Consider the following 26,232-nt stretch of genomic DNA (forward strand, 5'->3'; position numbering starts at 1 on the left):
AAAATTATTCATGCAAAAGGTCATTTAAAATTAGTTGAGTCCATGAAGGCACCATCCAATGGTTGGACGAGAGATTTTTATACTTTCTTGTCTGAAAGTTCAAACAAGATTTTACGGGTGTAAGGCCAGCATTATTGTAACCCCTGTGCTGTTGTCAGAGATGAATTTTCGTTACACATTTTATTACTGGGTTGCCTTACACACTACAGGATCAGCATATGCTTAGGTTTCCTACGATGTGAGCAAATCTCTTGATAAGTAAAGTGTGCAGAACTTTCTGAGTGTGTGCAGTGTGCAAAGGGTTAGTTGTCTGGCCAGTAGGCTGAGCTGTGTTCATTGAGTTCCTGAGAACAGAGCAGTAAGTTTGTGGCCAAACAATTTACATCTGGACAGAGGGAGGGAAGTCAAGGAGAAGGAGGGATTCACTGTAATTCCCAGTCTACCCTCTGCACTCAGCCAACAGCAATCCTACACTACACACAACCTGAGAAGAGAGCTGCTGTGCAACAAACAGCACAGAAAAAAAAAGAAAAGAGAGACAACGTCTCATTACTCAGTTATGTTGGAGGAATTTAATAAACGGTGTCGCTACTAGCGCAACAAAACTACTACTCAATAAAGAAGTCAGCTAGGAGTGAAAGCCACACTGGGAGACTGAGACCAGAGAGGACACCACTGGATGGTAAGTGAATATACAAATATGTAGATGGCTGGAATTTTTTTTAACTTGTCATTGTTAAGGTAGTGTGATGTCACCACAATCCCTGTATTGAAAAGGAAGTCATTGTGGAAGCAGATGACATGTATGAGTGCAGGGACAGAGCTGGGGATCAGATCACAAGTCAGATATAACTGGATGGAAAAATGCAGCAGTGCTGGTTTATGGGACAATGGTTGCGAGTGTTGGCCATTCCAGACATGTTCCCATGACAGGCTATAGAATGGAAGCTTGCTGTGGGCAATATCCTTCTCCTTTTATCTTGCAGCAATTACATAGAGCTGCAATCACACTCATCAGGGACTGTGCTTGTCAGAGGGATTTGAGTCTTGTTTTGTAATGGTCAAAGGAATGGAATACTTTGGGGGGCATCTTACTAAAACTAGAGCAGTCAGAATTTGGAGCAGCTGTGTTTAGTAACCAATCGGCTTCTTGCTTCAGCTTGTTCAATTAAACTTTTAAAATGATGAATGGAAGCTGATTGGTTGCCCCGCACAGCTGCTGGAGATTCTGTCTGCTTCAGTCTTATGGCCCATACACACGATCCGAATATCGTACAAAAACTGATGTCCGAGGAAGAATCGTACGATTTACGGATCGTGTGTACACTACTTTTGACAGCCGATCACGACAGTTCATCTGATTATTATTCGATCTGACATGCACGAAAATTTTCTTTGTACGATTCCAGATTGTACGATTTTCATTTAGTCAGTATAGTTGTCATCCGAAAATACAATACAAATACATTACAACACATGACATCACTTACAATTTTTTTTTCTGTCGTACGAGAATTTTATTTACATATTCAATTTCTACTTGCGACTATTAAGCGAAAAAGGTCGTACGATATTCGGATTGTGTGTACGGGCCATTAATCAATTCCCTTCTTCTTTTTTTTATGCATCCTGTGGAGTTAAACTTGTTACAGTATTCAGAGGAAGTACAATTTTAGCAAACAAGCAGAGTAATATATTCAAACGGAACAGGGAGGGTATGCAGTGTTTTAATGAAGAAGGATAGGGAAAGAAAAATGAAAACAAGGTGCTATATTAGCAATTGATGGGTAGTGTCTGTTTAAGTCACATCAGCTTAAGCAGCTTATGTGCAATAGTAACACCATTGACATACCTGGGGACTTTTGAAAATCATAATTCCTAAGAATGCGGGAAGGGGGGTGAGCAGGCGAATTGCAGCCCAAATAGTTGGTATGGTTAAACTGCACTAAAAAAGGGTAGGGGTTTGAAGGATATGTCCAGAATAGTGATATCACAGTACAGATTCCCCCATATATCACCCCTCCCAGTCATAATGTACAGATTCCTCATATAGCACAACTTATAATGTTTAGGTCCCCCATATATCACCCCTTCTGCTCCTATAACGTACAAGTCTCCCCATATACCACGCATTACCTTCTTATAATGTACAGATCGCCCCATATATTAGCCCCTCTTATAATGCACAGTTCCTTTCATATATCACCACTTCCCCTCTTATAGTGCACAACCCCCCACATATGGACCCCTTTATAATTATTATACAGCAGTGGTCTTCAAACTGCGGCCCAGGGGCCAGATGTGGCCCTTTGCCTTTATCCAGCCATTGGGACACTATTCCTCCCACTGACAATAACAATGAGGCAAATTACTGCCAATGACACCCAACAGTGGGGCATAATTCCTGCCTCTGTTACTAACATTTGGGCAATATTCTTCTTACTGACACCAATGATGGGACAATATTCATCCCACTGACACTAATAATGGGGTATTATTCTTCTCACGGACACCAATGAAGGATCATTTTTATCGATGCCAGGACATTTTCTACTCACACTGACCACAGTCTGATCCCTGTAAGGTCTGGAGGATAGTAAACTGGCCCTTTTGTTTAGAAAGTTTGGAGACCCCTGTTATACAAAATTTATATAGCGCCAGCAGTATAATGTACAGATTCCACATATAGCATTCCTCTCTTTCTTATAATGTTCAGGTTATAATGCACAGTTACCCTTAAATTGCCCCTCCCCCTCTTATGATCTACAAGTCCCCCATATATCACCCCCTTTATAATTATTATTATTATTATACAGAATTTTTATAGCACTGGTAGTAGAATATACAGATTCCACATATAGCATTCCTCTTTTTTCTTATAATGTTCAGGTTATAATGCACAGATCCCCCCTTAAATCACCCCCCCCCATTATGATGTACAAGTCCCCCATATATCACCCCCTTTATAATTATTATTATTATACAGGATTTATATAGCGCTGACAGTGTAATGTACAGCATTCTTCCCTACCTTATAATGTTCAGGTTATAATGTACAGATCCCCCTTAAATCACCCCTCCCCCTCTTATGATGTACACGTCCCCCATATATCACCCCTTGGCTCTCTTATAACCCTCATATATCACCCCTTGCCTCACTTATAACACCCATATATCACCCCTCCTGCTCTTATAGCGTACATGCCAAATTCAGTGTGTGCAGCGGCCACTTCTTCTGGCTCATGGTAAGCCTACTTACATGACTTTAAAGGGGCTAAACTTACCTTTCCAACGCTCCCTCGCTGGCATCTGCTTCTGTGTGCCAGTTTGCGGCCATCTTCATTGGCTGGCACATGATGACATCACTCCAATGCATGCGCAGGAGCCAGTCATCCTGGCACAGAAAGACCGGCCTGGTGCTATAAGCTGAGCTTTGCACGCGCAGCACAGTTTACAGCGCAGGAGATGACAAAAAAGCAGGCTGGTAGGAGCATTTTATTGTAGAAGACACTGCAAGTCGCTCCTGCAATAAAACTCTGTGTGCTCGCTGTTTGTTGCAACAGGACTTCAGCTTTAAAGCAGAACTAAAGTCACAAATACTTACCTATGCTTCAACGATCCAACGCTTGCAAGGCTGTTTTGATTGGTTGCCATGGGATGATGTCACTCCTGTGCACGCATGGGAGTGCAGTTATACCAGCACACTGGCAGTGTGCTGGCATGAAAACTGAACTGCGCATGCGCAGCTCAGTGTACATTCTGCAAGGGGATTACAATCAGGCAGGTAAGGGTATTTTTTTTTGCACAAGAGACATTGCCTGTCTTTTCTGCAAGAGATGCCTATTTGCAATTCTTCATTTTTTTTTTTTTTTTACTTCAGTTCCACTTTAAGCTGGCCATATACCTTACCCTCTGAGTGTACAATTTACCAACAGCTATGAAGTAGAAAGGCCTGCCTGATAGATTAGGTAAGTTATCGTATTAAATAGTTTTGGTAGATCTAAAAATTGATTGGTCAAAATTTGTACAATGAGACTGTATAATGTTTGCTTAGTCTTACAGAATGACACAATGCACCCATATTTGCCTGCTATGGCTATGGTATTGATGCTGTTTCATGCTGTTGTAAAATAAGTGAGTATTTAAATCATGTCAACTTAAAGCAGAGGTCCACCCTAAAAAAATAAAAAATTACATAAAAATGCTCCTAAACATCTAAATAAATTTTTTTTTTTTTTTTAATGTTTTTTTTTTCACTTACCAGAAATGGCTTTTGCTAGGCAGAGCGTTCTAATCCTCCACTTTCTACTCCACTGTGATCTTCATTCTTCTCCTCCTCGCGTTGTCTTCTGGGGAATGGGGAGCACTGTGTTCTGGGAACTGTGTGTGTCCCAGAACGCAGCCGGCCATTCACAAAGCGGCGTGCAACTCGCGCCTGCACAGTAGGAAATGGGCAATGAAGCCGCAAGGTTCCTCTGCCTGTTTCCCTTAGTTTGAATGGCAGCTTCGTGACCCGATCTGATGGATGGATTGGCCTCGGGTGACCGACATCGTGGGCACCCTGGACAGGTAAGTGTGCTTATTAAAAGTCAGCAGCTACAGTGTTTGTAGCTGCTGACTTAAAAAAAATAAAAATACATTTCAGCTGGACCTCCGCTTTAAAGTATAACTAAATTCAAAACTTTTTTTTCGTTTTGGACAGATTAGAGAGGGATTAGAACACCTAGACGGTTTTTATTGCTGTCTGTGCCCCCATTGGGGAGATTCACAAAATCACAAAATCTAAATTCTCTATTTGTATTGTTTATCATTGAAAGTAAAAGTAAAAGCCCCAAATTGTGGGTTGTCCTCAGAAAGTAATAGAGGAGAATTCTTCCAAAGGAGACACTAGTTCTGGTGACCTGGGGGTCCCCAAGGAAAGTGTTACTAAACCCACAACAGTAAAATCAGCCTGTATATGCAGTAAATCATGTTTGTAATACTCACCGTAAAACCTAAGGGGTTAATCCTCAATATCGTGTAAAAAGGCTGTCTTTTCTGATCCTTCCCTTCTTCAACTGTCCCCAATCCATCTTCTTATAAAACAGAGCCTTGGGGGCACTCTGCACATGCTCAGTTTGGTGGGTATTGCTAGAGTGCATTTTTGTTTTTTGGGGGTGGACATGTGATCGATACAGGGCCAATTAGCACTGTCCAGACAAAGCGTCAGGGGTACTGCAGCCTCAAAGGACAGTCAGAGTAGTAAGAAAACTCCTCCTACAAGCTTTAACCAGACGCTGATAGAAGTCATAAGACTGCTGATGAGTAAAAGTATTTAGCAGTTTATATTTACTAAAATAATTGCATTTCCATGTTCTGTGCACTGTGGGAGGCCAGATATAGTGAATGCAGGGTCCTGGGTTTAGTAACACTTTATTTGCAGGGATTTCCCCTCACTTCCTGTTTGGCTATGGGACAGGAAGTGAAGGGAAATCTCAGCAGTGGGACACCAATTGCGAGAAAAAAAAAACCTGACAGTAGTTATAACCCTCCCTAAGAGCCCATTCACACAGGGGCAACACGACTTGTAGGCGACTTGAGTCAGGCAACTTGGACACGACTTGAGTTAAGATCACAGCGCGACTTGGGACGACTTCAAAACGACTTGTGATGACTTCAAGCCCGACTTGGGACGACTTACAAGTCGCCCCAGGCCAGGCGACTTTTGCCGAGGCCAAGCAGAGAATGAGCTCAAGGGGGAACTCCACGGCAAATTTCTGAAAAAAATTTGGCGTGGGTTCCCCCTCCGAGAGCATACCAGGCCCTTAGGTCTGGTATGGATTCCAAGGGGAACCCCCTACGCCGAAAAAACGGCGTGGGGGTCCCCCCCAGATCCACACCAGACCCTTATCCGAGCACGCTACCCGGCCGGCCAGGAAAGGGGGTGGGGACGAGCGGGCGGCCCCCCCCCTCCTGAGGCGTACCAGGCCGCGTGCCCTCAACATGGGGGGGGTGCCTTGGGGGAGGGGGGGCGTGCGGCCCCCCCACCCCAAAGCACCTTGTCCCCATGTCGATGAGGACAAGGGCCTCTTCCCGACAACCCTGGCCGTTGGTTGTCGGGGTCTGCGGGCGGGGGGCTTATCGGAATCCGGGAGCCCCCTTTAATAAGGGGGCCCCCGGATACCGGCCCCCCACCCTATGTGAATGAGTATGGGGTACAATGTACAATGTACAATGTACCCCATGTACAATGTACCCCAATGAGACCCATTCACCTGTGGAAAAAAAGTACAAAAAAAAAAAACACAACACAGGGAAAAAATATTTTATTGCACAGCTCCGGGGGTCTTCCGTCTTTGGGGGTCTTCTCGCCGGACTCCTCCGCTATCTTCTTGTAGCTCTTTTGCTAGCGGAGGAGTCCGGCTTTCTTCCTCCCCGCCGCCGGCCTCTTCTCCCGACTTCGGGGGTCTTGTCCCCCTCTTCGGTTCTTCTGCCGGGCCACCGCGCCTTCTTATAGCTCTTTTGCAGGCGGTGGCCCGGTCTTCTGTCGCCGCCGCCGCCGCCGCCGCCTTCCGTTCTTCTTCTTCTTCTTCTTCTTCAGGAGATGTTGACACGACGCTCTCTCCGGCCACAATGCCAGGGACGCGCTCCGCTGCCACTTATATAGGGACAATGGGGCGGTGTCACATGGGTTGATGTCACATGGGTTGGTCACATGGGTTGATGTCACATGGTAAGGGGGCGGGGTCACCATGTGACATCAACCCATGTGACCAACCCATGTGACATCAACCCATGTGACACCGCCCCATTGTCCCTATATAAGTGGCAGCGGAGCGCGTCCCTGGCATTGTGGCCGGAGAGAGCGTCGTGTCAACATCTCCTGAAGAAGAAGAAGAAGAACGGAAGGCGGCGGCGGCGACAGAAGACCGGGCCACCGCCTGCAAAAGAGCTATAAGAAGGCGCGGTGGCCCGGCAGAAGAACCGAAGAGGGGGACAAGACCCCCGAAGTCGGGAGAAGAGGCCGGCGGCGGGGAGGAAGAAAGCCGGACTCCTCCGCTAGCAAAAGAGCTACAAGAAGATAGCGGAGGAGTCCGGCGAGAAGACCCCCGAAGACGGAAGACCCCCCGAGCTGTGCAATAAAATATTTTTTCCCTGTGTTGTGTTTTTTTTTGTACTTTTTTTCCACAGGTGAATGGGTAGGGGTACATTGTACCCCATACTCATTCACATAGGGTGGGGGGCCGGTATCCGGGGGCCCCCTTATTAAAGGGGGCTCCCGGATTCCGATAAGCCCCCCGCCCGCAGACCCCGACAACCAACGGCCAGGGTTGTCGGGAAGAGGCCCTTGTCCTCATCGACATGGGGACAAGGTGCTTTGGGGTGGGGGGGCCGCACGCCCCCCTCCCCCAAGGCACCCCCCCCATGTTGGCCTGGAAGGGGGGGGCCGCCCGCTCGTCCCCACCCCCTTTCCTGGCCGGCCGGGTAGCGTGCTCGGATAAGGGTCTGGTGTGGATCTGGGGGGGACCCCCACGCCGTTTTTTCGGCGTAGGGGGTTCCCCTTGGAATCCATACCAGACCTAAGGGCCTGGTATGCTCTCGGAGGGGGAACCCACGCCGAATTTTTTTCAGAAATTTGCCGTGGAGTTCCCCCTTCAGAGCTAATAATTCTGTCAAAGTCGCCTCCGTATAGACGGAGATCCGACTTGGAGGCGATCTCCATTGAAATCAATGGGTACCGGTCGCCTACAAGTCGGATAGAAGTAGTACAGGAACCTTTTCTGAAGTCGGAGCGACTTCAGTAGTGTGCATTAAGACGGCTCTCATTCACTTACATTGCTTTTTAAATGTTGTCCGACCTGAGGCGACCTGAGGCGACTAGGGGCGACCTGAAGTCGGATCAGGAGTTGCCCCTGTGTGAATGGGCTCTTACTCTATCCAAAATGAAAACAAAAGTTTTGCCTATAGTTCTACATGAAGTAGTAACATGGAGTGTGGAAAGCAGTAACATCATCTAATCACACATCAGTTTCAGCAGTCTAAACTACACTGGGCATGTGTTTTTGGAAGAGTTACTGCACACCATTGTTCTTTGCACTGTGTTACATCAGGGAAAGTTTCCAACACCTGGTTTGCTGGCAAATGGCAGCAGGGAGAGCCAGGAAGGGGTAAAGTTGGCAACTCCCAGCTGTCAGGGAATCGGTGGTGACATAAGTGTCTACAGGGATTCCAGACAGCTGCAGGGAGTGAAAGAACATGATTGTCACATGTAAGGACTGCAGGGCTTCAGGCACAAGTGACCAGCCAGGACATGAAAAAGTTACAAATCTCTTGCTTTTCATGGCTGCAGATTGCCTGCAAATGTCAGGGGCAGGGGAAATATGTTTCCTTCCTAAAATGTAATATAGCAATATAAGTGAACATAAATGCTACAAAGTGATATAGCGCACTTATTTTCTATACAATGTCACAGCTGATGATGTGACAGAAAGCAATGTAGAAAGTAGTGTTCATACAGCAGATCGTCTGCCAAATAATGAAAAACGTTTGTGTTATCACCTGGTATTAAATCAAAGACCAAAAACATATTATTTTCCCTTATTTCCACCTGGTGATCCAGCCAGTAAGTCTTTTTTTTTCTTTAAAGAGGAAGTAAACCCTCTCGAAAAAAAAAGAAAATAATAATAAAAAAACAACCTGCAAGACAAAGGCATAATGAGCTAGTATGCATAGCATACTAGCTCATTATGAATTTCTTACCTGAGATCGAAGCCCCAGCATCGGCCCTCGTTCCCCTCCACCGTTGTCGCCATGATACCTGGAGTGATTCCGTGTATCGCGGCTCCGGCGCTGTGACTGGCTGGAGCCGCAATGAGATCACTCCCACACATGCGCATGGGAGCCATCAGTGACAGCACAATCCCATTCATTAACCTCCCTGGCGGTATGATTCAGTCTGGAATTAGGTGCTGAACGCGGTACAATTATTTTGCATGGAAATCTGGCGTTTTATTTTGTAGTCCTGTAATTCTTAGGAATAACGCTCTTAAATCTGTTCAAACCAGAGTCTAGCAGACATCCCGGGTATGATAAAGTTTATAATATAATAAAGAATAATAAAAAATATTCAATAATGTAATCAAATCCTAAAACACTGAAAAAGGGACACGTTTTGGTTGCTATGGACAATCTCCAAATTCCAGGCAGAAAAAACAGTATTTATAATATAAAAGTGCATGCAGGGCACTGCACAGACCACTAGGGACAAAGGGTGTGTGTACTTTTTAATACAGCACTGTAATCTGTAAGATTACAGTGCTGTGTGTGTTTTGTGTACTTTTACTTTTTTGAATTTGCCGCCGTTCTCCGCTCCCGTGCGCCGTAACATCGCAGGGAACGGAGCTTGGCAGCATTCAGCACTGTGAATCGAGCGCAGGACGGCTCGATCGCACAGCGCGGAGGACATTGCTGGATCCAGGGGACAAGGTAAGTAACTCTCCTTGTGTCCTCCCCTGCATCCAGCGATGCGATCCCGAGTCTGGCTCGGGGTTACCGCACCTGTAATTAAAATCCCAACCTGAGCCAGACTCGGGATTACCGCTAGGGGGGTTAAACGGCACACTCAGTGCGCCTGCGCCGTTGTTTGCGGTGCGCATGCGCCATAGACATCGGTGACGTCTTTCTTGCAAATATCTCCTTAACCGTGTAGGTTTAGGAGATATTTCTTGCACCTACAGGTAAGCCTTAATCTAGGCTTACCTGTAGGTCAAAGTGGTCTGTAAGGGTTTACAACCACTTTAACTTCCATTTATAGACCACACTGTCCAGCAAAATTGACAGAGGATTGAAAAAACAGGGGTACTTACAATGATCAGCTTTTGTTCATGTAAAACCTTTATTCCAAAAGGGAAAAAATGTTGCTGTAACTGTTTAAAAAGTGTTATCTGGAGTTCTGCTTCAATTTGTTAGTCAAGTCCATCTAAATCTGCCAGTCCATTAAACACTACCAAAACTAGGACCGACGGCATCCTAGGCAACCGATGACACACTCTGCAGCCACGCTCAGCAAGCTTTCTGGCTTCTGCCAGCTGCCGCTTGGTAAGGTAAGGGACTCAAGGAAGTCTAACCACAGGGGACAAAGTGAAGAGGGGCACAGTGAGGATAAGGAGGGGGCACAGTGAGGATAAGGTGGGGGCACAGTAATGATGAGGAGGGGGAACAGTGAGGAAGGAGCACAGTGAGGATTAGGGGGGAAGCGTGAGGATGAGGGGGGACACAGTGATGTTGAGGAAGGGGCACAGTGAGGATGAGGAAGGGGCACAGTGAGGATGATTAAGGGGCACAGTGAGGATGAGGAAGGGGCAAAGTGAGGAGGGGGAACAGTGAGGATGAGGAGGAGTGACGATGAGGAGGGGCCACAGTGAGGAGAGTGCACAGTGAGGATGAGGAGGGGACACAATGTGGAGAGGGCATAGTGAGGAGGGGTACAGTGATGATGAGGAGGGGCATAGTGAGGCTGAGGAGGGGGCATAGTGAGGATGAGCAGGTGGAACAGTGAGGAAAGGGGCACAGTAATGTTGAGGAGATAGGAAAGTGAGGAGGGGGCACGGTGAGGATGAGGAGGGACCACAGTGAGGAGGAGGGGGTATAGTGAGGATGAGGAGGGGGCACAGTGAGGAGGGACCACAGTGAGTGATGATGAGGAGGGACACCACAAGAAGTGATGATGAGAAGGGACACCACAGGGAGTGATGATGAGGAGGGGACACAGTGAGTGAGGATGAGGAGGGGGCACAGTGAGTGAGGATGAGGAGGGGACACAGTGAGTGATAATGAGGAGGGGGCACAGTGAGTGATGATGAGGAGGGGGCACAGTGCGTGATGATGAGGAGGGGGCACAGTGGGTGATGATGAGGAGGGGGCACAGTGCGTGATGATGAAGAGGGGGCACAGTGAGTGATGATGAGGAGGGGGCACAGTAAGGAAGCGACATAGTGATAGGAACACAGTGACAGGGGGAGCACAGTGATGAGAACACAGTGATGGGAAGCACAGTGACGGGAAGAGCACAGGATGGGTACACAGTGACACTTGCTTATGACACAGTAACCAAAGCATATTTTATAGGTACAAGGAAGCCCGGGTTTTGTTTGACCATGCCCCTTTAGCCCCTCCCACGGTTTGGCCACACCCTCTTTTTGCAGTTTTGTGCTACATGCACCGCAAGTCACTGTCTTCTTGGGGTGTCCCTCATTCTAAAGTTGGGAGGTATGTAGTTTAAAAATTCTATTGTCCAAAGGTGTTTCTATTGCTCCTCCATTCAAAGTGGAGACACCCTAATGCCCCGTACACACGAGCCGAATATCGTACAATCGTTTTCGGTTAATAATCGCAAGTAGAAATTGAATAGCTAAATAAAGTCACGAAAATTCTCGTACTATAGAAAAAAAATTGGAAGTGATGTCATGTGTTGTAATGTATTTGTATTGTATATACTGACTAAATGAAAATCATACGATCTGGAATCGTATGAGGAAAATTTCCGTGCATGTCTGATCGAATAATATCGGATGAACGGACGTGATCGGCTGTCGAATGTAGTGTATATACGATCCGAAAATCGTACCATCCTTCCTCGGACGACCGTTTTCGTACGATATTCGGATCCTGTGTACGGGCCATAAGGCTAAATAGTGTTATCCTATGTGTCCATGCACACTACATTAAGCTATTAGTGTTTTTTGAGCTTCAGCGTAGAGTTTCTTGGATCGTTTTTCCAGCAGAAACGCTCCTACACACCACTAATAGCGTTTTTTTCGCTTTTTTTTTCCTTTTTACTGCAAAAATGCCATAATACAAGAAGTATATTACTGACTATACCACCAGGTAAAAATAAAGGGAAAAAAGACTAAAAAAACAAAAACAAATACAGACATCACATTTAAGGATTGATAAGCTGCAATAAAGCCTAAGGCTTCATGCACTTGCGCATTTTTACAGCTGCTTCTAGGGGCATCTGGCGTTTCTTTTTTTTCTTTTCTTTTTCCTGCCTTTAAATGCCCCTCCATGTTAGCCTATGTGTCCATGCACACATAGGCTTTCAGTGGCAGGAACTTTTAGATGCAGGGAAAACAAAACCACTGCCAGTGCATCCAGGAGCAGCAGAGTTTGGGCAGAAAAACCGCTTTACGCTACTAAAAGATACTAGAAGCTGCTAAACGCACCTAAACGCTAGTGCTTGAGCATTCATTTGTTTAAATGCGCAGAATAAATTATTTTTTTTTATAATAATTTTTTATGTTTAATACCAATTTATCTTTTTGTGCTGGCAAAAAAAAATCTGAAAAATTACCATTGGAGAGAAAAATATAGAACCAACGTTGTTGCTGTGTAGTATATTAACAGTTTGCACTTAAAAAAAAAATCTACTTTAAAAAAATCCTATTATTATCATAGCTGTATTGCTGATTGCTTGTTTTGTGAGAAAAATGTGAATACTTTTGCATTATCAACAATAGCAAAATAACTAACAACAGACTTCAGTGATAGTTCTTGTTGACCGTGGGCAGGCCTCATCATCACCTAGGAAAGCATTAAAATGCACTGAACCACACATTTGACACTTATATCTGAGGTTTGCATGTGTGATAGCTTAACTTCCACTTTCCTAACACCAACTCGTGCATGTTCCTAGGAGGTAGTTGGCCACCTCCCCCTCAAAACATTTAAAGTCAGCAGCTACACATACTGTACACATACATGACTTTTAATATTAGTCCTGAATCCAGCGATGTCGGCACAGCAGCCGATGTTTCCATCAGCTGTAGGGTGCTGCCACCACCATTGCCGGCTGGCTAGCTGCTGGTCCAGGCATCTGGGTGAATCTTGACTTTAAAGTTAGGATCTTTCCACAGCCTGAACCTGCTGAGCGATGTCAGCTGACAGCGGGCTATAGCTGGCTGTCGGCTAAAAATGGGTCTCAAAAGTGCAGAACGAACTGTACTCCTCCCCAGGAGAAGTACAACCAAGCAGTATGCCGTCCCTTCAGAGCGCCTGCACCGGTGACATCATGGCAGCTTTCCAAGGGAATATCTCCTAAACACCACAAGTTTAGGAGATATTCACTATACTTACAGATAAGCGTTATTATAGGCTGACTTGTAGGTACAAGTTCAAAAGTTGGGTTTACTACAGTTTAAGACTGAATAAAAGCCAACCATATTGACCAGGAGCAAAGGGCACCATCCTGTGGTAGGCAGTGCACAATATTTTTCTTTTTTTCGTCTCCTAAAACATTTCATAACATTTCTTAGGACACAGTTTTTTAAGGTTTAAATAAATCACTGGATTTGCTGCCTACCACAATATGTTGCCCCTTGTACCTGCTCAACATGCACAGCAGGGTTAGCTAAAATCCAGTCTTGGGTCTCATTCATATATCCTACATGACCACGGTGCAGCAAGTATACTGCAAATACCTGCATCCGGGATCTTAGATGTTACAATCTCTGCTCAGTCTGTACACCTGAGTGATGGGCTGAAAAGAGCCAAGGCTGTCTGCTGCTGTAAACATGTATCCGCATGTATCTGCACATCCAGTGGTTACCTGCAGGTAGGGATACTTTTTTTGCCCTTGGATAAAATCTCTCTGCATCCAGGGTCAGAAATGTGTCCCTAACAGCAGGTAACCATTGTGACCCACGGTTTGTTAGTGTGTCGCCCAGGCTCAATCGATGTGAGGCCTAATGTAGATGATACTGAATTTGCGTCAGGAGTGCTGGCGAGGGATGGAGCTCATCCCAGATCCTGTAGTCACTAAAGGGAAGAGAGAAAAAAAAATCCCTGTTGCCGCACATCCACGGAGTCTTATGGTAATGTAGTAGTGATGGGAGAGATTACCTCAGCCCAGGTTCCCGCCAGGCCGTACCCCAACGTGTTTTGCTTTGTCCCCCGGACCTTAAACATGGGGACCACTGGATGTGCACATACATGTTAACAACAGTTGCTCTTTTCAGCTCATCACTCAGGTGAACAGGCTGAGCAGCTGACAAAAATTGGAACATCTGGGATCCTGGCTGTAGGTATTCATGGTATATTTACCATTCCATGGCCATTTAGAACATATGAATGATAGCCACAGCCTGGTTCACACAGTGTTTTTTTTTTTTTTTAGTTCAACCCAGCAGGCTGAAGGAAAAAAAAAAACGAGGGAGCTTAGGAGGAGCTCGCTGTACTAATGAGTACACTACCGCACCACAACTGCGTGCATTGCGTTCTATTCAGTTGAATGGGGATAATTTTTGATACGCTGCATTGCAAAGCCTCATGGCCCCACTCTGCTTTCACATGTTTTTACTGTACCTTCCTCAATATAAAAGTGTAAATGATGCCTTTAAGTTTGACCTGAACCCAGGAAAACAAAATGATCTACGGCCCTGATGCAGTCCATCTGCTTTCTGATCTGTACATCAATGCCATACAGATGTACCGGGGATGCACTTGGAGATCTGTGCAGGTCCATGCATCTGGCTCTCATTGATTTACCACGCTTCCTACGTGGGTGAAGACAGCCCTTGACACAGGTATACAGATCAATACCCACCATGTGAATGAGGCCTAATTGTTCACAGGATTTTTGAGAAAAATATATGAAACAATTGAGACTAGAAACTTGAAGCATGCCTATCGTTTTTTTTTTTTTACTTTATTTCCACTTTGAAGAAAGAATTGTTGAAAACTTAAAACAGAAAAAAAACAATAACTCAGAATGCAAGGCAATGATTAAATGTGTAAGCCCTTGTACACACGGTCGGAAATTCTGATGGATAATGTCGGACCGGACTGTGTTGTCGGATAATCCGACCGTGTGTGGGCTCCATTGGACTTTTTCCGTCAGAATGTCCGACCAACAAAGTTTGAGAGCTGGATATAAAATTTTCCGACAACATGATCCGATCGGACTTTGTCCAATCGTTTGTAGAGAATTCCGATCGGACAAAGTGCCACGCATACTCAGATCAAATTACGAGACAATAGCTATTGGCTACTAGCCTGAACGTAGTCCCGTCGTAACGAACTAACGTCATCACGTTCCGAACGATCGGATTTTCCGACAACTTTGTCCAACCATGTGTATGCAACACCAGTTTCGGACAAAATTCGTCGGAAAAAATCAAACTGATTTTTTGGTCGGAATGTCCGACTGTGTGTACAAGGGCTTAAACTAAACATATGAAGTTAGGAATTCTGTTTAGGCATCATAAAGCGCTCGCCAACATGCATTTCTCCACAACCGCTCTTTCTATTCTCTCTACTTCCTGTAGCGAACACATAGATGAAAATAACGATAGTGAAGTTTATGAATGAGTTGATGTACATATTGTATACTGGCAGTTTTGTGCACTGTGAATAGTGTCATGAATGCAGATAGAAGGGTATTTTAGATACAAAGACGCTGTACTGTTTATGGGAGTGTCAGGGAATGTCTCCAACCTGGAAGGAAGTTACAAGCATGTATTTTAAGACATGCAGGAAACCAGGTCATTGCTGGTGGGGGATGTGATTCTCTAATACCTACACTATAGTACCAAAAGTATTGTGACACTTGCCTTTACACGCACACAAACTTTAATGGCGTCCCAGTCTTAGTCCGGAGGGTTCAATATTGAGTTGGTCCATCCTTTGCAGCTATAACATCTTCAACTCTTCCGGGAAGGCTGTCCACAAGGTTTAGGAATTTGTCTATGGGAATGTTTGACCAGAAGCGCATTTGGGAGGTTAGGAACTGATGTGGAGGAGAAGGCCTCCGCCCTAATTATTCCCAAAGGTGTTTTATCGTGGTGAGGTCAGGACTGTGTACAGGCCAGACAAGTTCCTCCACCCCAAACTCGCTCATCCAGACGGCTTAGACATTCGTGGACATCGCTAGAGAGTGAAGGGGCTCAGGTAAGTAATTAGGTGTGTGCTGGGGAGGCTGCTCTAAACAGAAGGTTTTTTTATCTTAATGAATATAATGCAAAACTTCTGCCTTTAAAACTACTTTAACTAAAGAGCACATACAACTGTCTGTGTATTGAAAATCTCAGATATTGTGAAATTTTGACATTTGTCCTTTCTCTTCCTGGATCTCAGATGATGGATACTCACAAGAGGGAAATGGAGTTTCTAAGTAACAGCATAGCCGCATATGCTCATATTAGAGGTACAGTACTGTATTTGAATCTAAAAATGTCTTTGAAGCATATTAATGTAAACATACGGTAGCCCAGAACTGCAATGCAAGAAGTGTGTTGTAGCCAATTACTGTAGACAGATGACGTCAATGTGGTCAACTCTTGGTGATCTTCTACTGTTTGCTGTTGTGGTTAAAAAATTGCCAGTGCACCAGAGGCCTCTACACAAACACTAATAATGTCATGAGGCTTAATGTGATCTGCAGGTCTTAAGCTGGCCAAACATAGATCAAAATTTGTCTCGTTCAGCAGGGACCAGCTGAATTTTGATCCATGTGTGGCCACTGTGGTTGAACAAAAGTTGATGTACTGCACTTTGTTCAACCGCACTGTCGATATAGTGTCATCGATCAGATATACAGGCAATAGGCTGCAGTGCTGATCTGTGTATTCTGATGAAAAACACAAGAGAAAAATGTCCTGCGCTCAAGAGAGGGGCACTGGCCTAAGACAATCCATACTCTTCAGGAGATCCAAGTTTTGCATTGGTTTTGCTGTCCCCTGAAGGCCGGGGAAACCCAAAGGAAATACTGAAAAAACAAGAAACGGAGGATGCAACAACAAACATCATAGGCAATAAGGCACATCAAAGTCCACAATATACTTGAAGCAGCCTGGTCACCTGGGCAAGTTGCAAACCTGAGTCTCCCTGCTGTCAGAATTCAATGACACAGTGGTGAGAATTCCCCCATTCATGAGAAAAGATATAAGAAAATATTGACAAAAATATGAGGGGTGTACTCACTTTTGTGAGATACTGTATCTCCGCTGTCCTCTCCCCTAGAACAATATGAGCAGTTAAAGGGGTTGTAAAGTGAATTTTTTTTTTTAAATAACAAACATGTTATACTTACCTCCACTGTGCAGCTCTTTTGCACAGAGTGACCCCGAACCTGCTCTTCTGGGGTCCCTCGGCGGCTGCCTCTGCTTCCTCCCGCAGGTACTTCTCATGTTCATGCGAGGTCCCTCGTATGGTGAGAAGCATCTGCGGGCGCGCTCCCGTGATACAGCCGACGGCTATAGCCGCTCGCTGTATCACACGGCCCGCCCCCGGCGCTCCGCATCGGTGGATGTGATTGACAGCAGCGCGAGCCAATGGCTGCGCTGCTTTCCATTCATCCACTCCAGCCAATCAGCGGCCAGGCTGAACGGTGGAAAGGACGTCGGGGGACGAGTGTGGGACTTTCGAGGGGTGAGGTAAGTAAAACGGGGGGGCTGGGGCGCAGGCACTGTCAGATGTTTTTTCACCTTAATGCATAGAATGCATTAAGGTGAAAAAACATTTACCTTTACAACCCCTTTAACCCGTGCAGTGCGGGCACAGCCTCACTGCATGGGGGAAAAAAAATACACCTGGAGGCTTTCTTTAAGCAGCCGAAAAGCTTTTTTTGTGCTACAACGTCAGAAATATCTAAATTGTGAACAATAGTTTTCTTTTTTCCCAGCTAATGGGGCTTAAGTAAAGTTGTGAGTACTGTAAACCTTATAGCAATGAGGTTTATGCAAACAGGATGAAACATGCCCTTGACATTTTTTTACAAACACAGACTTTTTCTTGTGTTTGTTACAGTAAATACTACAATTGATGATTATGCACAGGTATTTGCATAAACATGGTTACGCTATTTGCACAATAGAACCTCACATTTAACAGGAACATTAAAGTATGGTTCAGCCCTTCTTTGAGGGGGGGGGGGGGGGGGTCTATGAGAAATGGCCTTCCCCAAACAAGATATCGTGCTAAACCTGCAGGTAAACAAGATAGCCAGAATTTTAACTAAGAGGAAGAGTGGGTTTGATAATAAACTTGGCAGTACCTCCACCCAGTACAGGGCCTCTGTGAACAGAGGGAATTCACTTTCTTGGATAATAACCAGTAATCTAATCAAAAAAATTGGAAACAAAGGAACTATTGCAACCAGCATATACCATTATCCATAAGCAGGGCTTTTTTTTCAGGGGGAACTTGGTGGAATTCAGTTCCACCACCTCTGGCTCAGACCCTTTGGTGCCTGCTCACCACAATCACTTGTAAACACAGAAGTCTGGTTTCTGTATTTACAAGTGACAGCTATGCACTCTGTATGTAATGCAATCCTGGTATTTAATGCCCCTTTAGGACCGACCTACTGTTTTCGTGAAATTTGACTGAACACACCCACTATTTGATGTGATTTGGAGAGAGTGTGTAGGGGAGGGATTTTGTGGGGCCGTGGTTAAGTTCCAGTGCCTATTGTTTTAGAAAAAAATCCCTGCCCATAAGTATATAGATGCAAACCAGTATGGAAATCATACAAGCTTTATACATGAAAAGATTAAAAATAGTACATACGACCAATGCACAAACAGGTATTATCAGCGGAAATATGCACATATATGTTAATATATAGTTATCAATAGAGATACCTCCAGATGAATGTTACAGCTTGTCCAGTTGCACAAGCCCCTGTAAATTAATCTGTAAGTTAGAGACCTGAACTAAAGATCTGAGGTGATAGGGAGATCCTTTAGCCATTGTCCAACCAGCCTGGAATGCAGCTGTTAACCAGCAGAATCCATGGTGCGGTGCTGGAACTGAGCATAAGCCAGCTTATTCCACAGTTGCACTACTACCTTAGTATAGTAAAATATACTGTATAGGAGAAATAATAACCACATATAAACTAAAAAATCTAGCACTGGAGCTGATGCATGAAACTGGAACAAAGCAGGGCTGTTTCCCATTTCCACCAGTTTGAATACATTTTACACATGAAGGATCAATGAACACTAGCTTACAAAAATCGATGCTTCCACTGGAGTTTTGCGTTTTGTCTGTAGAAGCAGCTCAGTATTATCCATGTGTTCATGCACATTAGATGTTTAGAGGCATATTTTTAGAGGCATATTTTAAGCTCAGTGTTTAGAGGCAAAAAAAAACCCAAAAAACTCCTGATTTGCGTTTTTCAGAAGAGTTTTTTCCAGTAAAAAAAAACAATAAATACTCTTAAATGCGTGTACAAAAATGCTCCATATGAGCCCCTTTTTTTCTGTCAAAAGAACTGCCATTTTTTTAAGCCCGGTGTGCATGGACCTGAAAGAAAGTATAATCCGTTGCAATGGGCAATAGCTCCAATTTTTCCTCCAGTATTTCATGACCATTTCCCAAACACACTAACTGACACAAGGTAGTTTATACAGTATATGGCCTGATGTTTGTAAGTAGTAAGCCATATTCAAACATGGGCTGCAACATTCAGATGGGAATGGTGTTATGTAGGGACAGATGGCAGGCAGTTCCAACAACCAGTCGTATTTTTAATTGCAGGCAAATGTTTTTTAAAAATGTTCGAGATTTCAGTTATTTCCTTTTCTATAGAGAAAAAGATCTGTTCACTAAAATGTGTGCTTTATTCACTTCTCAAATTAGGGTGGAGGTCATTGTAGTGGTTCATGGCAGTATAGAGGACAGATAAAGACAGATATTTTATTGGCCAATACTCACAGCAAGACATCTACCTGTGTCACATCTACCGTTAAACAAACTTACTTTCGAAAAGTTAAATGAGTTTGTAGGAAAAAATATCTCTGCATGTTAAAAAAAGTACTTATTGACACTGTGCCAACACTTATCAGCACAAATACTTAGAGCTCTATGACTAATGCCTTAATGATTGATTTAAAATGTACTTTTTAATGTAGCTAAGACTGGGTTCACACTATTGCAAATTTCTCCGCATCCAACTCACATGTCAGGAGATTGAGACGAGCTCTCTATGGAGCCGGTTCACTTATCTCTGCAGTGGCTCCGGTACAAATTGCACAGGAGTCCTGTGCGTCTTTTGGTCCATTTCAGGTCCGAATTTGGGCTAAAATCGGACCTGAAACTGTGAATGGGGATGAACCAGACTCCTCCTGTGAGCCGCTGCATTCTCCAGTGTGAACCCAGCCTCAGGGTAGATTTACTAAAACTGGTGCATTCAGAATCCAGTGCAGCTGTGCATGGTAGCCAATCAGCTTCTAAGTTTAGCTGGTTCAATTAAGGTTTTGCTATAAAACATGGTTTCTATGCAGAGCTGCACCAGATATTGCACACAGTTTTATTAACAGCTTGCTGACCACCCTATAGCAGTTTACTGCTACAGGGTAGCAGCTGTAATCAGGATACATGATCCCACACTTCCGGATAGGGGACGCAAATGCATGCCACCAGTGGTTCACTCCCACTTTACACACAGCAAGAGCCAATCAGCAGGTGCCCAGGACTCGATGTCCGCCAGCACCTGCCGATAGGCTACATTCAAACTTCAGCATCATGGGCAGAATCATGGGCAGATTTTCCACGAATCTGCCCATGATTTGAAAGCACTGATGTGAGAATGGCAACTCATGGGACTTGCACTTGACATGCCATTCATTTGAATGACACCTCAAATTGCGGCGCGGGTCTGCCGCATGATAAATCGTGCTGCAATCACGGCAAACTTGCATCACGGTTAGCATATCGCCCAAAAAAGTTCAGGAGTTACTTTTGGTGGCGATATGCTTCCCGCAATGCCCGTTGCAGCATTTGTAGCGTGATTTATCACGCCAGACCCACGCTGCAATTTGAGGTGTCATTCAAATGAATAGCATGTCAAATGCGAGTTCCACAATTTGCCATTCACACATCAGCGCTTTGAAATCGCAATGCAGATTCGCGGTAAATCTGCCTGCGTTTCAAAACGCTGAAGTGTGAATGCAGCCTAATGCCGCGTACACACGGGCGGACTGTATGGCGTACTTAGTCCGTCGAAACACATTTCAGCGGACAGTCCGCTCGTGTGTGGGCTTCAGCGGACTTTTTCAGCGTGCAGTCTGGCGTACTAAGTATTTCGGATTTTTCGAAATTCTGTCCGTCGTACTTTGGTTTCAGCGGACAATCCGCTCGTCAGTAGGCTAGTTAGATGGACTAAGAATGGCGCATGCCCAGAAAGGATTTACACGGCGGAAGGGTGCTTTGCTGTGTATTGGACTTCCTATTTCTAGTCCCGTCGTACGTGCTGTACACGTCATCGCGCAAGCTTTCGACGGACTGCTTGTGCATCCGTGTGTGGTCAAGTCCGTTCAGTCGAAAGTATGACGGACTGTCCGTCGGATTGTATGACGGCCTAAGTACGCCATACAGTCCGCTCGTGTGTACGCGGCATTAGGCAGAGATGCAGAACTGTGATCTGCTTATGTAAACAAGGCAGATCACTGTTTTGGCAGGGGGGAAGGGATGGAGTTTGTGTCTCTGCAAACCAGAGAATAAAATCCATCTTTTCCCCTAGTAAAAACACATAAACACTGGCTAGGCACACAGTTTGCCATTTGATCAACCTGATGTTAACCCCTTTCCAGCCAGTGTCATTAGTACAGTCACAGTGCATATTTGTAGCACTGATCACTGCATTGGTGTTATTGGTTCCCAAAAAGTGTCAGAGTGTTCGCCGCAATAACGTAGTCCTGCTATAAGTCACTGATTGCTGCCATTACTTGTAAAAAGTAAATAAATTAATAAAATGTTTATGCAAAAAATAAATAAATCAATAAATCATAATATCCCATAGTTTGTAGACGCTATAACTTTTGCGTAAGCCAATCAATATACGCTTATTGGGATTTTTTTAACAAAAATATATAGCAGAATACATATTGGCCTAAATTAATGAAGACATTTTTTTTTTTTTTTTTTTTTTTTTATTAGATACGTTTTATAGCAGAAAGTAAAAAAAATTGATTTTTTTTGTCTGTCTTTTTATGTTTATAGTGCAAAAAATAGAAATCACAGAGTTAATCAAATACTACCAAAAGAAAGCTCAATGTGTAGATGAATGTGCAATTGTCAGTTAAAGTAATGCAGTGTTGTATCACAAAAAAGGCCTGTTCATGAAGTGGGGGTAAATCTTCTGGAAGTCAAGTGGTTATATAGTCCCTGGATGACAAATAAAGGACAGTAAGCTCAATATGCACTCTAATGTTATGTAATTCTGTATTGCAATGAATTATCATATTTTGACATACGATTTACCATTGTGAACCTTTTGTTTTTAGATAACCCAGAATCCTTTGGTCTTTACTTTGTGCTTGGAGTTTGCTTTGGACTGATATTAACACTGTGTATGCTGGTGATCCGCATCTCTTGCAAGCCTCGGACTCCCAGCATTCCCTCCAAACCAAAAAAGACTCCTCCCAAAGACTGTGTAAAAGAGCCCCTGTCTGTTGTGGTGGACAGAGAGGATCAAGATAGCGATGACAATGAAGAAACATTTATCTTGACCCCTATGACAGACACACCCCTAGGAGCACAGACCCCTCTGGATGGTACTCTGTCAGTTAATGTGTTCACATCAGCAGAAGAGCTAGAGAGAGCACAGCGGTTAGAAGAGCGGGAGAGGATAATCCGAGAAATATGGCGGAACGGACAGCCTGATATTCTGGGCACAGGAACTGGCACCATTGGTCGTGTACATTACTACTAATAGTAACGCAGGAAGTTAAACTGAAGTTGGTGCTACTTCACAGCAATTAAAAGGCAACTGCCTTTCCTTGTCTTCTAACGTATAAAATATGAGATATCCAGGCACATTCCTTCAAGTACCTTTGTCTTATTAGACCAGTAACTTTCCAGTAATATTGATGCCAATGGATATCTTTCTAAAGTTATGAAAGAATACAGAATTGAAAGATGCCGTTGCTGCCCAGTGGTGGATCAGAACTTGGAAATGTTTCATATTATGATGGTACGCAGCAATTTTAATAGGGCACAGCTGACCAAATACATCTATAATGCCAATGATGGTACCATGTATCTTGGGCAACCTTTTATGTGTTGGCCAGTTTCCTGTGCCACGATTCACCATGGCCTCTGAAATGTCAGATTTGGAAATTAAAGCTTTGGTAAACATTACATAAAGGTGTATAAAAAAGAAAGTAGTGATATAAAGACGTACTAGACATGCTACCCAGGAAAAAAAGGTTATTGCAACCAGCATTTTTTTTACATGGATCCTTTATGATAACATCAGTTCACTTTTGGGCTGTCTGTCTTTTCAATCAGCGTGTGATATGCAGGTAACCTGCTGGTATCCATCATGAGATAGTATATAAATGTGTATGTGAAGGTTTCTGACATATAGGAAGATAAATATATGTGGAAACCTGGAAAAAAAAAAAGATTTAAGTTCAACTGACAAATGTATACAGAGATTTGGCGTTTGTTATGTGTGCGATTTATATCTATTCGCAAAAGCAAATTGACAAATAGACAAAATATACAGTCTACAAAAAAAAATACACTGCAGACATACAGTATGTTTCAAAATCTATTTGTGCCTCTACATTAGAATGCGTTCAGCCTTGTGATGTAATTTATTTCTCTGGGCGAGGCATTACCTTGTGAATAACTCTAAATATGCTGGATTTTGCAGTACCAAACAACAACCATATGTGCCTTGTACAGTATGTGTAAGCCTGCGTGGTTTAGTAATTTGTAGCAGGCCTGCCTCTCTGCAATGGGTTAACCAGTCTGCAATTTATTACAGGACTTTGGCCTCTCGGTTTAAAAAACATCTGTTTTTCTTCTTGTTCCCCCACGCTGTGGGAACACTGGTGCTTTAAGTTTCATTCCTGAATCTCCCCTGAGGATAGAACATTCCACATTAACATTAAATGCTCCCACACGGGCAATGTCAGGAAGTGATTTTTTTTTTATGAAAACTTTATTTAAAGCACTGATGTATTTTTTTTTTTGTTTTATGTAAACGTTGCTCTTCTGTTAGTTTTGCATACTAAGCTGTTACGTTCTCATGGAGTTTTTCTTTTAGGCTTACCTTAAATACAGAGGTCACACATTAACGAATCATTTGACCACTGCACAATCTTTCTTTTGCTCGTTATGCACATATCCTACAAATATTCATGTATATGTACTGCAGATGTTTCTACCACTGCTATCAGATGTATTAGTTGGTCCTGAGTACAAAATCTACTCTACAAATTTGTCTTCTGACATCTATGTTTACCTACAGACATCCCGATCATTGCCCAGGCCTGAGAATTGAGACAGTCTTCTCATTTCTATGTGTACACCCTCTAGCCTTATAAATAGGATGATCTCTTGCATTTAACATAACTGTCTTCCAAGGCCTCTCTAAATTTCTCCAAGCCAAGAGGGCCAGGTCGGGGCAAACAGTGAAATAGAATAGGTCTGAAGCATCAGTCATAGCCAGCCAAAACGCTGAAGGCAACATCTCTGGGAATGTAAATTATAGCTGATACTTTACTAAGTGCCTGTGTGTGTTAAACCACATGGCTCAAGCCATTCTTTCAGACCTGGCATTAGGGGGTGCTCCTTTTGATACCCGTTCATGTAACCTAGCACTGAAGGGAACATTTTGTGTGTTTTTTTCCCTGTGTAATAAGTGAGAAGATCTACCCATACTATGATTGCTGTGTCAGTTTATCATTGGGTGGGTCTATGGATATATAATATACCCTGTTATATGTGTAGGTTATAGAAAAAAAAATTCAGAAACATTTCCATTCTGGGAAAAGGCAAAATGTTTCCCCTAGACTTCAATACTAAATCAATATAATGATTTTAATTTCAAAAATTGGTTTAGCACAAAACCTTTTAAATGACCATGTATGACATTACTATGAAAGCAGAACTGAGTTTTGGCAATGGGAGAAGTACCAGTGCAAAGGTTTGTCTCATAGGCAACAAGAACAAATTGCTATTGAGGTTTGGATATCTTGTGATTTTGTAATATTACATTGCCATCTGATTGTACCTCTTCCTCATCAGACACCCCTTCAATGTCAAGAGGAGCAAGGGTTGGGGCTAGGGTACATTCAGTCCAGCAGTGCATTCGACCCTCTTTGCGGTGACTGTAGGATCATCGTTTCCAAATTATTCTAATTATCGGACGTAGGGACAATGTTGTGTAAACATTATAGATACCTCCAGCACTGACTGTAGGTACTGTATGTGTACTTAAAATGAGATCCCAACATTATCAACCTGTAGTCACCGTGCAGCAAATTCATCTTACTATAGCTACACTGCAGCACTGTACCCTTTTGCCTAAACAATGCATGTAAATGTCTCCTTCTTTTGGAAAGTTGGACAGTGTGTATTCGTGAATGAAAGTTGCCTGTAATAAGCCAGAGTTTAAAATGATTGTAAAGGCATATTTTTAAAAATAATAATACATGTCATACTTACCTGCTGGTGTTCTCGCAGCCTATGACAAAGCAGAGAGCCGTTGCTCTCATGCACATCGCTGGATCGAGATTAGGCCCAGGTAACTAGAGAGGGGGGCTGCAGAGTGAAGATTTTTTACCTTCATGCATGAAGGTAGAAAACATTTAGCCTTTACAACCACTTTAATTATAAATTTAAAGTTTAGGGTGCACAAGTAAATAGCGGCCAACCACAAGTCACTTTTTAGGAATTTTCAGACAGGCTGTTAACTACTCCTGGTTGCTGTAGGTTAAAGACTATTGCTCATCTTTTGCACTAACCTATTAAATATTCTACAAAACTCCTTTGATGTAGGAAAATACTAGTGCTAAGGACAGAGAAGATGTTTTAGCAAGCCATTTTTAGCCCGTGGCTTGCTGACTTAAAATGTAGAAGGTAGATCCTTATACCTGACATAGCACATGATGAAAGATTTGTTTTTTTTTGTTTTTTAATGAATGAGAAGTATTTGCTTGGTTTCTTGGTTGGAATAGGTGAATAGTATAGCAGTATACTATAGTCCAGTGTGCTACAAAAGACTGCCAGTGACAAATAAAGGCCCATTTGATGTGCAATCTTCAATGTATATAAATTTTAAAGAAACTGTTTTGTACATGGCAAAATATTAAAGTGCTGTATTTTATAAAAATGTAATACTGAATTGTATGCTATAGTTTTATTTTCTATGTTTTTGGAATTCTATTAAATTGTTTTCTAATACGATTCTGCTTTTCCCTCTTTTAAAAAAAAAAAAAAAGCCAAATAAATGACCAA

General features: G+C 43.5%; 1 protein-coding gene across 2 annotated transcripts; it reads left to right on the forward strand.

Moving 5' to 3' along the window:
- Positions 1-381: 381 nt before the first annotated feature.
- On the forward strand, positions 382-26,181 carry EVA1B (eva-1 homolog B). 2 transcript variants are annotated; one of them, XM_077481687.1, is made up of 4 exons: positions 382-682; positions 3,881-3,968; positions 16,111-16,180; positions 22,266-26,181. In XM_077481687.1, the coding sequence occupies exons 3-4, from the start codon at positions 16,111-16,113 to the stop codon at positions 22,691-22,693; spliced, it is 498 nt and encodes a 165-aa protein (XP_077337813.1). In that variant the 5' UTR covers positions 382-682; positions 3,881-3,968; the 3' UTR covers positions 22,694-26,181. The 2 variants fall into 2 exon arrangements, with proteins under 2 accessions (XP_077337813.1, XP_077337812.1); XM_077481686.1 differs by lacking the exon at positions 3,881-3,968 and having other exon boundaries at positions 385-682.
- Positions 26,182-26,232: the final 51 nt, after the last annotated feature.

The sequence above is a fragment of the Lithobates pipiens genome, unplaced genomic scaffold (genome assembly GCF_037356315.1).
Source record: "Lithobates pipiens isolate NorthernLeopardFrog02 unplaced genomic scaffold, aLitPip1_a1.2 Scaffold_16, whole genome shotgun sequence".
Lineage (NCBI taxonomy): Eukaryota > Metazoa > Chordata > Amphibia > Anura > Ranidae > Lithobates > Lithobates pipiens.

What these genes read in the sequence shown, in the direction of transcription:
- EVA1B (XM_077481686.1), top strand. An exon ending in CGCATATGCTCATATTAGAG is followed by an intron (nt 16,181 to 22,265) that starts GTACAGTACTGT and finishes TTTTGTTTTTAG; the next exon opens with ATAACCCAGAATCCTTTGGT.